The sequence below is a fragment of the Megalops cyprinoides genome, chromosome 21 (assembly GCF_013368585.1).
Source record: "Megalops cyprinoides isolate fMegCyp1 chromosome 21, fMegCyp1.pri, whole genome shotgun sequence".
Lineage (NCBI taxonomy): Eukaryota > Metazoa > Chordata > Actinopteri > Elopiformes > Megalopidae > Megalops > Megalops cyprinoides.
Genome location: NC_050603.1, coordinates 24,207,615 through 24,222,409, shown reverse-complemented (window position 1 = coordinate 24,222,409; position 14,795 = coordinate 24,207,615). Strand labels below are relative to the sequence as shown.

Sequence of the window (14,795 nt, the reverse complement as noted above, 5' to 3'; positions counted from 1 at the left end):
GTAAATGTGTAATCCTATTAAACCCCCAGATCAGGTTGGTACATGCATAGTAGACATAGTAGATTTGTTTACTGGCAACATTGCTCTCAAACTGGATGATTTTTTTTACAAATTTATATGATACATGATTTTTTGTTTTAGCTTGTGTCAGACCAGGAAACAGGAGGAATGTTAAGGGCACTGTTGCAGAGTTGTACAAATGAGGAAAAAAAATTTTTCTTTTTCTTTTTTTTTTGCTCAGTATACCTGTAGTTTTCAACCACCAAGAGGATGAACAACAAGTGAAAAGACCTGAGCACAATGGGAAATTTTGCCAGAAAAGCAAAGCAACTGCCCTTCTGGTTGAAGGAAGCCCTTTTCTTTGTTTTTGCAGGGAAACCCAACCAAGAACAGATGCAGGCACCCTGTCCATCATCATAATCCCTCCGTCAGGGTCCTTTTCAACAAGTACTGTCCAAATAATTTGACAACATTTTTGTTTTTAGCAAAAGATAAGAAAGAGGGGTGCAGTTTGTTCAAAAACAGATGTTCTTCTCATGATTTCTCCCGCAGGAGAAGACAGTTATGAAAAACACGGAGAGTGCAACACACCCTCTCTGTATCCATGAAGGATATTTAGGCATAGTGAGCCTTTGTGTTGGAAGAATCCCCATCGAGAAAGGTGGCCTTACCTCTGACCTATATGACTGTCTCCGCAGTCCACAAAAAAACACTTTCAGCTATCAAAACTGTTGATGTGAAAATGAAGCCAAGCTGCGCTAAACAATCTAACAATACATTAAGCAATAACAATAACCACACACTGAGCAAGCACAATTCCAACGCATGGTGACACGGAGGTGATGTTTTGAAGCGAGGGGCCAGTTTCACCTCTCTTTTCCCCTCACAGCACAATAACAGAGCAGGCCGGAGTCATGAGAATGTGGGAAATGAATGGCAAGTGGAAACAGCTACTCCGCATGCACTTGAGGCTGGGAACCGCGTTATTTTATTTTCCTTTTCTTTTTTTTCATCTGACAGGGGAAACTAAAACACAAATGAGTCAACGCCGAAAGGAGGTGCCAAGCAAGAGCTTCCTGGTGTACTACACATGTGAGAAAAACAAGCCGATGGGAAAGGCAATACAGTGAGAGGCTTCCTGATTGACCATAATCCAGGCGCGAAAACAATCCCACGAGGCGAGCGGGGAGCCAGAGCGTCAGAGCCAATCAGTTTGAGGCTCCTGTCAGGCAGGATTTGCCGATCACCATATGCCGACCTACCTTGGCCTCCTTGCACATGCATCAGAAGTGTGTCATCTTTGGATGCCTCTGCTGAGAGCAGGCCCCTCTGAGAAGACCAAGAGACTCAGAAGTGATGGGAAACTGACTGTGTCATCTTTTAGAAGGCTGACAAAGATCCAAACGTTCAGGGCTGACCCCTTCTCCTCTGCTCAGAAGACAGTACATATTGACAGGAAGGCAGTGCATTCAGAAGGTCCTTACTCGAGGCTGGACAGAGCCTTGCCTTGGCCATCGTCCAAATGCTATTGTTCTTCTTTGTCAAGTGGGCGATTATCTCGAGTGTCAGTGTCTCCTCGCTTTCACACCCGGCGGGACAATAAAGCCGCCGCAGAGCAGGGGCGCTGACCAAACACGGCGCTGTCCCTCCGTGGGACCCTGGCGACACCGCTCTATAAATATGTGCAAATGGCAAAAGCATATTACACAAGGTCAGGGCACCAATACGGCATATCGCACTGGCTGGGGACAGACTGACACCAAAATGAAGGAGATGAGAGACTTTACAGATGATCAGTTGCATTCCCTCTCTCTTCTTTTTTTTTTGTTTTTTGGCAAGATAACAGTGGACTAACACCTCACAGCACTGAACATATCACCGTAAGACACATGCTAGAAAGGACGTTCTATTTCAGTCAGTTGTTCTTTCGGGTGAACATTAATCCAGAGAGGGAGGTCATTGGCTGTTTCATATCACACATTTTAAATGAGGCAACTTATTATGACACTTCTCTGAGGAGGAGGGTGTGATGAACATCTTTATATAGCCTGTACAAGTGGAGTTCAGACCTCATGCCAGTGTGTTCAGAAGATAGCTCCTGAAATATTCTTTTATATTCCTTAAGTGACTATTTTATTTATTAGAGACATGCACAATAGTTGCTATTTTACAAGTCTAAGAGCACTGTAGTACTCTTTCCAGGTTTATGATATTGCTCTACTGTCTACTCTAGACACCTGATTTGGTTTGGTTGTTACATGCGAATATTTGTGCTCCTACTTTTTCAAATGTACCTTGCTGTTGCTGTGTATATCAGGGTTTCACATTTTAACATATCATAACATATTTATGGCACACATGTCTGGAAGGAGTCTCAGTGTTTTCTATGTGTGAACTCTGATTCTCATTTCTGATTTCTCCTAACTGAATATTTTAATTCCACAATGGTATTATACACCTGTTTGTCAAAGTGTCTAGGAAGTCATAAGTGTTATACTAATAGTGTACTATCATTCTGGAAAGCCCATGACTTAGCCATGGCTTGTACTGAATTGATATTAATATATAGTACATGAGGAGGATCCAATATTGCATTAGCTTAATAAATGCGCTTATCCAGAGCAACTTGGATAGCTTCAAAGCTTTTTATTAGTTGCATATTTACTGAAGCAATTTGGATTGCATAACTTGAGCCACTGTGCCATAGTCCTGCCCAGGTGTGATATCCAATGTGTTCGACGTGCTGCACATGCCACCAGAAGCACCTGCCGTTGTGTAACATTCCTTATGCCACAGCAACCAGAAAGGAGGAGTATCCCATTCAGGTAGTACTTGCCACGGGTCGGCCGTTGTTAAATAAAAGTTTGTGTTGCCATGGCTCCATCAAGCACACTTGATTCACTTTTTAATTAATCGGCCATTGATCCCAGGGGATTAGTCTGGCCCTAAATACCCTGCTTTGCTGCTGCCACATGATCAGCTTAACGAAAGATAAGAATTGTTTTTGATTACGTGCCAAAAAAATGAAGAAAGACTTTTTGTTCATTGCATATTTTTTAAACTCTGTAAATACTACTCTAAAACCTAAGCTTTTGGGTTTAATACAAACTCATTAAAGTTACCAAGGGTGTGAAAGGAAGGAAACATGGTCACAAAGAAAGGACACCAGGCATAAGGGGCATGAATAGGCTTGCATGGATTACATTATCAGGTACTTACATATTTATGTAATGTCCAGTCAAAGTGTTGATAATACTTTCATATGTCAGTTTGCTTCTCTGTTTACACTCATATGCAGCGAAGGTTATGATGGCTGATAGAGGAAGAGGTGTCCTTTACAAGCTGGATGTTCATTTTGGTCTGCACCTGTGTGTTTTTGTGTGTGTGTGTGTATGCGTGTGTGTGTGTGTGTGTTTATGCACATACACATGTGTTAATTTATTGTTTATGTATTTGTGTGTGTATGTGTGTGTGTGCGTGTGTGTGTGTGTGTGTGTGTGTAGGTGTGTGTGTGTATGTGTGTGTGTGTTTATACACATACACATGTGTATGTTTATTGTTAATGTTTTTGTGTGTGTGTGTGTATGCGTGTGTGTGTGTGTGTGTTTATGCACATACACATGTGTAAATTTATTGTTTATGTATTTGTGTGTGTATGTGTGTGTGTGCGTGTGTGTGTGTGTGTGTGTGTGTAGGTGTGTGTGTGTATGTGTGTGTGTGTTTATACACATACACATGTGTATGTTTATTGTTAATGTATTTGTGTGTGTGTGTGTGTGTGTGTGTGTGCATTTTAGCAAGTTCTCACCTTGCTACTGATAATAATCTCTCTCCTGCTGACCCCTCTTCACTTGCAGGAACACAGATGATGTCTTTGGTAGCCTGTCAAATGTCAGTATTAATGGCCTTGGCAACTGTATAGCATAGTGGAAAGCAGGAAGGCTTGTAACCCAAAGGTTGCAGGTTCAGTTCCCAAGTGTGCTACTGCTGTAGCCTACCATTGGGCAAAGTACTGAGTCTGTACCACTGTAGTAGCTGTATAAATGCTCAACATGTAAAAATTATGAGTAATGTAAATCATTATATAAATCATTCTAGATGTTTACAGCAGACAACTCAATTAAAAAAGGTGTACAAACTCTATGCATTTCACTCATTCTCTCAACTAAAATGGATAATTTGTGCTGTTAATTCTGTTGGGAAGAGTAGGAGAATTGACTTTTTGTGAGGCGGATTTATGTCCACTAATTCAGAGATAATGGCTGCCCCAATGGAAAAATCAAGGGACCATTCCATGAATAAATTTAGAGGACACTGGTGGAAAATAGCTGAAAGTAAATTTTCTTCTCACGCTACAAAAATACTTCTTCCCACAGAGAATTATTAATGAATAAAGTAATTTAGCCAGATTTCATTTCAGAGTTTTATATTCTGGGTTTTTCAAGACCAAATTCCACAAGCTAAGTGCTGAATGGTCTGTTCTCCTCACAGAACTTTGTGCTCTTAAGAAGAAATATCTTTTAAAGAAACATTAAATAATTGAGGATTTGTTTTCTTGTACATTATTTTAGCAGAAATTAATTGAACATTTAAGAGAAAGTGGTCTTTTTTCTCACTGGTGATTTTTTTCCTGTGGCATTAGAAGTAAGCGGTCATAAAGACCCGCATTTATGTTTAATAAATTTAAAAGAATACATAATTGCATTCCTATGCAGAGAGAATCCCATAAGTATATTGCTAACTCTGTTGAGCCCTTCGTAAAAACATTTAAGAGGCCTTCCTAAACATGTATCTGATAAGGAAAATCTCAAGGGTACCTTTAAAGTTGACTTACTTTTACTTTTAATATCCACCTAACCTTTGCTTTCCTGCTTTTAGCTGGTGATTGATTCTCCTACAGAGAGATAAAGGCATATTCTAATCAGCTTTTTAATTGGCCCTGAAGTTAATTGCTCATTTAAGCCATGCTAGATAAGTAAAAGAAGCATAAATTGCAATTAGTTGTTAGTTGCCATGTAATTAAATTGGCAAAGAAAGTCATGGAGCCCTAGGGAGAAGGAGCTAACCTTTGTCTAAAGGGCTATCAGTTGCAGCAACATGATTCAAATGGTGAAACACAGACCATTTTTGTACATATTCATGCTAATTTGCGTTTGACGATTTCGTTCTGCAAAGACTTGCAAAACAGCTCAATAAACTACAGAAATAGTTTATATTTAAGTGTATATTTCCAACACCCACACAAAACAACTTTAATACAACTTGGTAAAATTTTAACATGCAAGTCAATAATTTTCCATAATTACATTTTCTCTTTGAATCACCTTAGACATCCACAGAATTTGACCTTGCAGTCATTTCATCGTAGTGAACAAGCATGCACTACAAGTTAACCACCATCACCACCATTAACAAAAAAAATAAATAAAACAGGATAGCATGCCTTCTTGACACTGAATTGCAAACCTATTATAATTTTCAGGGTGAAAATCAAAACATGCCTGTTCCCCTCAGTGAAAGACTTGGTGTTTGTTAGTTAGAATTTGAAAACTGACAATTTCAAAAACAAACAATTTGGGTCTCAGACACAATAGGCAAATCAAGAAGATGCTTTTGCATAACTTTACACCCAGCGCTTATCGAGACCCAGTGTTTAGTGAGGAAACAACTCCATTGATTCCAAACACTCCAATCTTATCCTCATCCTGAGAGTGAATGGACACAAGAAATGATTGAAACTTTCTGTCTTGCCTCTGTTCATTTGACTGCAGCAACAAAGATTTGGATTCATGCAACTGAGTTGCCTAAGGTAAACATTAACTCCAACTCCCTCCTGGCCATTAACATTCCTGCCCTGATCACCTCACAGAAATTAGAGTCGGATGTTAAAAATAGCTTTGGGTACATACATTATTATCCTTTCACACAGATGGAGAGCTGTATGTTCCTGTATGCTCTGAATAACAGCCATAACAGCATTGGAAACATCACTGAATTTTGGAATATCACATTGTCATTTTTGTCCAGAACCAGAGCTCAACTCCGACAGTACAAGACATGATGCAGGACATATTTTACCAACAGGACCATTTCCTCACAGAACAGTTTGAATCCAAAATATGCAAAGCAAACTGTGCATGTTTGACATTGTCACAAGTAATTTCTTGCATTGGACTCTACTTCAACAGGACTAGAATACAAGCATGAACTTATGTAATTATAGGCCTGCTACACTCTGCCAAAAGCCATGTCAGAATTTCTCTGTTAGCAATTTTACTAAACTGCAAAAATAAAGCCTACCATGTTGCTTGCCGCATTGATTAAACTTAATAGTTAAATAATAATTCCATACAATTAGACAGAGCAAAAATGGCTGCAAAACAATAGTCTTGGCATGGCACAGTGACAGGCTGAAAGGTTGTCCAGTACATTCCACCCAGTTATCGCTTAAACTGTTAACCCATTCACCTGTAGGTTATATCTTCATATTCCAATCACTGTTCAGGTATTTAGTGCTTACCAGTGCTAATTTACAATGACTTGGGGGGGCGGGGGGGTGGGGGGGGGTGCAGTTTGAAATCATGTGTCTGTATAATTTAGAGATCATGTGATTAGGCAACGTTGATTGGCAACTAAAAAGAACCTTTGATAACAACAGTGCTACACCTTTTATTTACTTACTGTAGGGAAGTATATTGATATGAGCGTTGGGAATAGATTACAGATTGTGCAACGTGTCACCTACAGCCATTACAAACCCTGCACTGATAGCTGTTTCAGTGCTGTGCTGTTTCACTTGTCTATTTGTGGGTGGGCCATGTTTGCTTTGGCATCAGCCCTAGCTTCCAGGCAGGCTGTGTTGGTCTGAATGCAGGTGGTATCTCACAAATGCGGACACGCGGTTCCCGTGGACACGCTGAGGGCTGGAGGGCTGCACAAAGTGAAAACACACAGTATCATAGTGTGTCAGGGGTGGGTGTGGGGCAGCAGTGCAGAGTTGTGATGTAACCCAAAGGCTCCTGGCTCAGTTCTCCAGTGCACCAGTGTTACTGTGCACCTGTAACCCAAACTGGCTCATTAAATATCCAGCTGTGTAACAGGTAAACTGTGTATGTCACTCTGGGTGAGGGACTCAGCTAAACTACTGCAACTGTGATGTGCAGTGAGCTGCAGAGAGGAGATCTGTAGACTCTGAATCAAACCCAATGCTGAGCCTGTCTCTTACTGTTTTACATGACTGATAGGCATGCCAAACATGCAGTGAGGACTGCTTCCCGCAGGCTCAGTCAGTTAACCAACTGCATTACACCATATGCAGCTGTGCACACTTCATGTTTTTCATGTGAAATCATTTTAATTATAAACAAAATGAATACAAGTCATGAAAAAATCAAGAACATCATGAAAAACCTCTCATTTCTTTGATAGAATCAAAATGATTTAATGTAACCTGATCTCTCTGTCATAACTATTGAAGCTTAAGTGCACACGGGCAATCGCATTGCATTTGATGCAGTAAGAATGACTCAGATGCTGATGGGTGATCCTGGCAAGCTGGTAAATCGCTGAAGAGCAGGAACAGGAGCGTTTTTTCAAAGTGAGATCACACCTTTGACTGCACAGGTGAGATCAAGTCCCCTTCCCCTGCTGAGAGGGGAAGCTGAGGGTAAAGGTAAACTCAAACCAGAGGAGTGTCTTTCCCCCTCTCTTCAGGACGGCCCGGTCAGTTCTTCACACCCACATTTCAAGAACAACATAACGACGAGGCTTGCACCTGAAGCCAGAGCGCGAGTTCCTGTCAACATCTTAATCCCCGCCACAGGAATGTCTGCTCAGCTTGACGTCTGGAACGCGGCTTCTACATGACTCAAAAGCTAAGCTCCTCAGCCGAACCATTCCAGGGACCTTGATAACATGATCTGGATCATCAGGATACCATTTTTTCATGCCCCTTTCTTTTACACCACTGTAAATACAATATAAAAAAGAGAAAAAATTAACTGTGTCAGCCAACAGGAAGACATAGTGAATCAGTCTGAGCTCTAAAGTGACAATGCTGTTGTACCTGTGTTCATTTTTCCGGCTGCCATATTGATTGCGTAGCTGAATCTTTGGGTGCATTGTGTCAACATGAATTTTCCATGCTTTTAAGTATTGCTTTCCATCTGTGGTTACACTGAGGATGACACTGCAAAACTCAGCTCAAGGCTATATTCAAAGAAAGGAGCTGCCCACTGTGTTTTTCAATGGTTTTGTGCTTGCAAAATGCACAAGCCTCTTACAAAAACAAAAACAGCAGGATTGGGTTTGCTGCTATCTGGCACTTTAAAGGCTTGTGCAAAAATCAGTGCTGTGCACTTTTCAAGGTCCTGTTTCGGTTCACAGTTCCTCTGAGTAAAAGGCCCTTCTTGCTGACCAGCGCTGGTATTTCTTCTGCAAAGCCAGCAGTGTCCATGTGATCACTCTGGGAAGCCATAGTTTTGCTGACACAAGAGCGACCATGCAGAGCTTGCATGGAAAGCCACCTTGTTCTAGAGCCACAGATTTTCTATATATGGACCAGATAGGCGGCTTGGTGTGTGTCATGTTGAAAATTCTGTCTCTGCCATAGTTGAAAGCACAAGTATTCTGACTTGCTGGCTCATTATGAACATTCTTGAAGAGGTGTTGTCTGAAACAAAACAACCTTCATCAGCACAGGAATGTGAACAGTACCTTGACTTCCTCATACCAACCAGAGCCACCTAGATGCATGACAAGAGCTGAGTATGTGGTTGTTATAAATTTTCTGAGGTAACATGATATCAATATCTAGTCATAACAGAACGTCTTTGATTATCCCACATATTTCTCAGTCCTTTTAGAAGGAAAGGCCAGACAATACCAGCAGGTGACCGAGTTGTCATACCGAAGCTGGACTGCATGGTACACTCCCTTGCTGGGACAACGCTGGGGTGTTCCATGGCGCAGCGGGAGGGGCGAGTTGCAGTTGCTGGCGCAGTAGCAGCTATGTGCGAGCCTCATTGGCGTGTTCGCACCCAGTGGGAGAATGTCGCGGAGATGCTCCGACATGGCAGATCTCAGCAACACGTACATGGCAGAATTTTGGGCTGCCACCGGCCTGGCAGCCGCTCCCGCTGCACCATGCAGGAATTCCGCTCTGGGCTCTGGAGAGGGCATGATGAAGGAGTTTTGGTCTGAATGATACAGCACAGTGCGTTTCGTTAGGGAGGTGTGCCTCTGCATGGCCCCGCAGCTGCAGAGGCAACAGATGCAGATGAAACGGCAATTGAGTGATGTAGTTTGCACATGCATCACTGGTCTCTTGTTAGCTACAGCATGGATGTGTACCCCAGCATGCCTGAACCTTCTGCAGTATCCACAGTATCCAAGGCCTTGCACTGCTTTGGGGATCTTTAGGGCCTGGGATAGAGTGGCAGGGCACTGTGGGGTTTGAGTGTGGATTGAGTGTGACTAAAAAAGAAGAAGGCTGCACCACAGAAAATCCAGCAGGCTCCACAGCAAATTGGGGCAGAAAAGGCAAACAACAAATCCCCAGGTTGGAGTTTCCTCATCCTCAGACTTTGGATTTTCACTGGGATGAGATTATTTCAATTCAAAGGATTGGATAGAGGCCTGAGTGTCCAGAAGACCACACTTTCACAAAGATTCCTGTAGGGGGCACCTTTTCTATAGCCACAGAAAGCAGAGAACAGCTACTGTTAAAAAACAGGACCCACCTCTCTGTGTGTTTCTTTCTGCCCTTCACAAAAGATCTATGATCAGATTGCTCACCCCAAATTCCTAACCCCAACTGTTTAGTGCAAAATTTTGTTTCTGATCCCAGATCAGATGCTGCATCATCTCTGTGGAGCTCCATCAATTTCGCAATGGTGGCAATCCATGGGTCAGGGGCTTGGTCCCCTGGAGGGGAAGGTTGGGTGCTAAATATGAATCCTTACAAAGGTGGAGTACTCGCAAAGCTAGGTGCACAGGTGACTCGACAGAGATGGCCTCAGAGCTGCCCATGGCACATTAAGTAGCTAGACCATAGTCTGTCAAACAAACAGACATGATGATTACATTTTACATTTTAAAAGAGCCAGAAGTCCAGAAGGTCCAGCATAAGCATGATCTTGACTTGATGGGCTGGAGAATTTTGTCATTAGACCTAAGGAGGCTGCATTCCCAAGTAATGGAACAAGCTGTACAAGACATTTCAGCAAAGTTTTTAATGATGACTACTGTCATTTGGTGGTAAAATATAAGATAGTTGGTAAGCAACATTTGGGTAAGCATGACTTTGACATGATGGGCCAGAGAATTCTGTTATTAGACCTAAAGAGGCTGCAGTCCCTAGTAATGGAACAAGCGGTGTAAAATATTTCAGCAAAGATTTTAATGATGACTACTGCCATCTGGTGGTACAATATAAGATTAAGATTAACCATTGGGTAAGCATGACCTGACAGAATTGCAATAGCCACATGCCCCTCTCTGACAATAATTGTAAATGCACGTGTAGTATAGCAACTGTACTACAAATTTGACTAAAGGTTTCTGTAAATTAATAAAGATTCATTAATATTTATGAATTTTTGGAGGATATAGAAATCATTTCAAATACTTTTAAACAAACAAATTGCCAGATATACAACTAAAATAAACTGAAACTAAAACAAAACAAAAAAACCCCCTAAAAACATCTAAAAATGTCTTTAAATCATTTAATTTTATTCACTGGTTGGTTTTATTTGGCCACTAGGCGTCAGAATTGACTCACACACTACACCCAAGCCCTTCAAAGGATCAGACACAGACAGCACAGCCTATGTTTACAGGGACAAATTATGGCAGTAAACCTTGACAATAACTGACCATCCTTTCTCTTTCTGCCTTGTGAGTGTTGCAGTGACAAATTCACATCCATTTGCAAAGAGTTCAAATGCACATCTCTCTCAAACCAACCTGTCTAAACAATTGCCCATTCTAACATCTCCTGTTGCCTCACACTTCATAACTGTTTACATGTGGAGACAAAAAGCTAATTTGGTGCTCAAATATATGCCATTAGAGGTGGTCCAATGCATGAATGTCTTTTCATTTTGTGTGTCAAAGTGAAAACAATACACATACACACAGAGGTCAGGTATATTTCATCTCCTTACACCTTACAGAAAAAACCCTTTAAAAAATTTGTGAAATCTTTTACCTCAAGACTGCCATTTTTAATGTTCTGTAATGTCTCTCATTCGCTTGAGACATTTGCTGTAGACATTGTTTGGGGGTCAGGCGCAGCTCAGCTCTGCCACACAGAGGTCTTGATGCAGGTCTTGTGAGGAAATGGGTCGCCTAGTTCATTCATGTAAACCTTTCCAAGTGAAACACACTAGGCAATGGAGAATTTTCCATTAGATACTGTGCAGGAAAGTATATGGAACACACATCCTTGTGTACTTGTCTGTGTGTGTTTTACACTTTAATAAATGGGTACTGCATAGAATGTTGCCATTAACATCTCCCTCTGTAATAAAACATATGAAATCTGGCAGAAAGTGGTGTTTGATTCAACATTATTTGTGGTGAGGAACTGCAGGTGGGTAATGTTATGCAAGCACTGAGGAATGCTGGAGTCAAACATTACTGGTAATGATCCACACATACTGACTCCAAACAAATCAGCTTAATCTGTCTCAGGGTCATGCTGTTTATTCATCATTGTGTCACTGTTAAAGCTCATTGGTTTCTTCTTTGCGTGAACAGCAACTTGGCCCCTGCTTGTACAATGGCGTTCATGTCATTGCTAAATCTTACTGTGGAGGCAGTTCACTGCTGTTGGGCAGAAGGTTCATATAGCATCCTGGAGGAAGTCACATCTGTGCATAGAGGTTCCTAAGCTGGTACAGCATGTATATACTTTCACCTAGGTCTTTTAAACAGAGTAATCCAACAGCCTGTAAGAATTTAGGAGTCCAGGTTAAAATTCTTTTGCTATCCAAAGACTCTGAGAATGAAAACCTCCATACAGCTTAACAAATAACACAGTACAGGTTAAACATTTTTATTGTCCAGAAACATGGATCAGTCAAGCACATTTTAAATAGTATAGTGACCTTCAAATGTAAATGCAAATGCCCCAGGAGACTTTTTAAAGTACAACACAGAACAATGATGCACAGAATACATACAACAGCATACAACAGAGAAACACATTTTTAAAGTACTCTAAAAAAGTGAAAAAAACCTTTTTTTAAGATTTATGATTTTCATGTAATAAATGAAAGAAAATCCATGGATTGTTGATAGACCCTCCTGCAGTTTGGTATACTCTACAGCTGCAACTTTTAGAACTAAACACTAAAAATGAATCTAAAATGAAACATGACATGACACCCTCAAATCTTTTAATTGGAGGATGACTTGGCAAAGAAACAAGAATTGGTTTCTGTTCAATTCCTGAACAGTGAAATTGTTACCATGCATAAAATCCACAAGTTTTTCCACATAGTTCCAGGTATTTTAAAAGCTCACAGGCCTATCTGTGGAAATGCAGATTTTCTATGGTGATATCGGAACATTTTCTGCATTTGATCTTGTATTTTAATGCTTTTCCCATTTTCACCCTGTTTTTGGAATCCATAATTGTGCATTAGTCACACTCAGATATTCTCTCCGCTCTTTCAGGAATGTCAGGATGCAGCAAATGCAGTCCTCCCATATGCTGGTACAACTACTGTCGACAACTACTTTCTTCACAGAAGATCCCACGGTGTGCCAGGAGAGCAAATGGGGGACAAGAGCATCTTCCTGATGTCATCTGAGCCACTCAGGTGCCTGATGAGTCATAGGTGACATGAGAGGTATGACAAGGGAACCCCAGTCAAATGAACCCCTGCTTACCTCGTTGGATGGAGGCCATTTGCGTTTCATTGTTACGGATTCTTGCTTATTGTTGAAAAATGACACAGCTCAGACTCAAACCTGAGTCTGACTGACTGGCGGTTCTGCCTCCCTCCCTCTTATGTCCCTCTCATGCAGGCACACTACTGTGTGACGCACCATTGGGATTCCCCGTCATGGCTCCGCGGGCGGTGGCCGCCACTGTCCCCGAGCCCTTGGAGCTCCTCTGCATGCTGACCGCTTCGCCGCTGCCTGGCTCGGCCTCAGCACGGCGGCACACGCCCCGCACCGCTGCACGGAAGTTGTTGGTGACAAAGCAGTAGACAATGGGGTCCAGGCAGCTGTTGAGGCTGCTGAGGGTGACAGTAGCGTGGTAAGTAGCCACGCGGTGCGGTAGCTCGGGCTGGAAGTGCACCAATGCCTGCCAGGCATGGAACGGCGTGAAGCAGACAGTGAAGATGACCAGCACGGTCACCAGCAGCTGTACCGCCCGCATGCGCCTCTCGCGGCTCCTCGGCATGAGCCTCGGGTGCGCCAGCGCCCATGCCACACGTGCCGTGAACGCCACTATCACTGCCAGCGGCAGTAGGAACTCAAAGACAGTCAGGGCAAAGAGCCGCGACAGGCAGCAGGACGGGTCGGTCAGCGCCGAGCTGAGGGACGAGTAGGTGACCACGATGGCGACGGCCCAGATGCAGGCGCTGGCACCACGGGCCAAGGCCGGGCTCCGCCAGCGCCGCGAGGCCTCTGCCTGCACGATGGCCAGGTAGCGGTCCACGCAGATGCAGGTGAGGAAGAGGATGCTGCAGTACATGTTGACGAAGTAGCTGAAGGTGTGGATGTAGGAGCAGGCCAGACACGCCCCGCCGCTGTAGTAGAGGCCAATGCGGGCGGGCAGAGACAGGCCCACCAGGAGGTCCGTCACTGCCAGGTTGATGGTGTACACCACCGACGAGCTCCTAGGCATGGTGCGCAGGCAGAAGACATAGAGTGCCAGGCTGTTGAGGACCACGCCTGCGCCGAAGATGAGCAGGTTGATGACCAGCAGGGCGATCCACAGGCCGTAGTAGTCGTTGTACAGGCCCTCGTCCAGCTTCCTTAGGTAGGGCAACTCCCGCAGGAGTTGGGTGGCATTGGCCGAGGCGGCCTGCGTCACATTGGCAAAAACGTCAGTGGGCGACGTCATGGTCATGTGACTGAGCCTCTGTCTGAAAAACAAATACCAGACGAAGAAATCACATGAAAGACACAAAGCTTCCAGGCCAGTGCACCGTGCAGTAGCTAATGTTTCTGGCTAATTCTGTCAGCAGTGCAACATGGCTTTGCTTTTTATTCATTCTCTGTATGAAGGCAATGCAGAGCTGTCAGTCACACATCTTAGAATAGAGGATCTTTATATACCAAGGCAGTTCGTTGTCAGTCACACAATAATCGCACAAATGTTCTAAACCCCCTTATTTCTGATTAATGGGGTTACAAATCTGTTTACCTGACTCAAATTTATTTGATAATGCCAAATAATACAGGAATAAAACAGATTGATTCATTCTGGAATCAGATTAAGAATCAAGGAAAAAAGTGTCTCAACTAATTTAAATGAGCATTCATGATTATGTTTCAATGACTGTATAGATGAATAGATAAAAATGGTAAAATAGTGAAAATACTTGGTTGGGTCGAACAGGCATTTATGAGTCTCGAAATTAGTCTTCCTCAGTTTGTTGTAAAGTCTCAAGGCCTCAAATTGCTTGCACTGTCAGTGTCATTACAGGTGACACAGTTCATTTCATTTGGAGTATTTAAGCAACTCAGCTTGACCATCAGCTCAGTAGAGAGACAAGCAAAAAAAAAAAAAAAGACAGCATGTGGCTTTTTGTTTGTCTTAAGATTAAGAG

General features: G+C 42.6%; 1 protein-coding gene across 1 annotated transcript; it reads right to left on the bottom strand.

The window, feature by feature from the left end:
- Positions 1–13,030: 13,030 nt before the first annotated feature.
- Positions 13,031–14,086, bottom strand: LOC118796410 (G-protein coupled receptor 20). The gene has a single exon (XM_036555273.1). The coding sequence runs from the start codon at positions 14,084–14,086 to the stop codon at positions 13,031–13,033; it is 1,056 nt and encodes a 351-aa protein (XP_036411166.1).
- Between the last annotated feature and the right edge of the window lie 709 nt (positions 14,087–14,795).

Excerpts from the sequence above, each read along its gene's own strand:
- LOC118796410 (XM_036555273.1), bottom strand. The coding sequence starts at position 14,086 with ATGACGTCGCCCACTGACGTTTTTGCCAATGTGACGCAGGCCGCCTCG.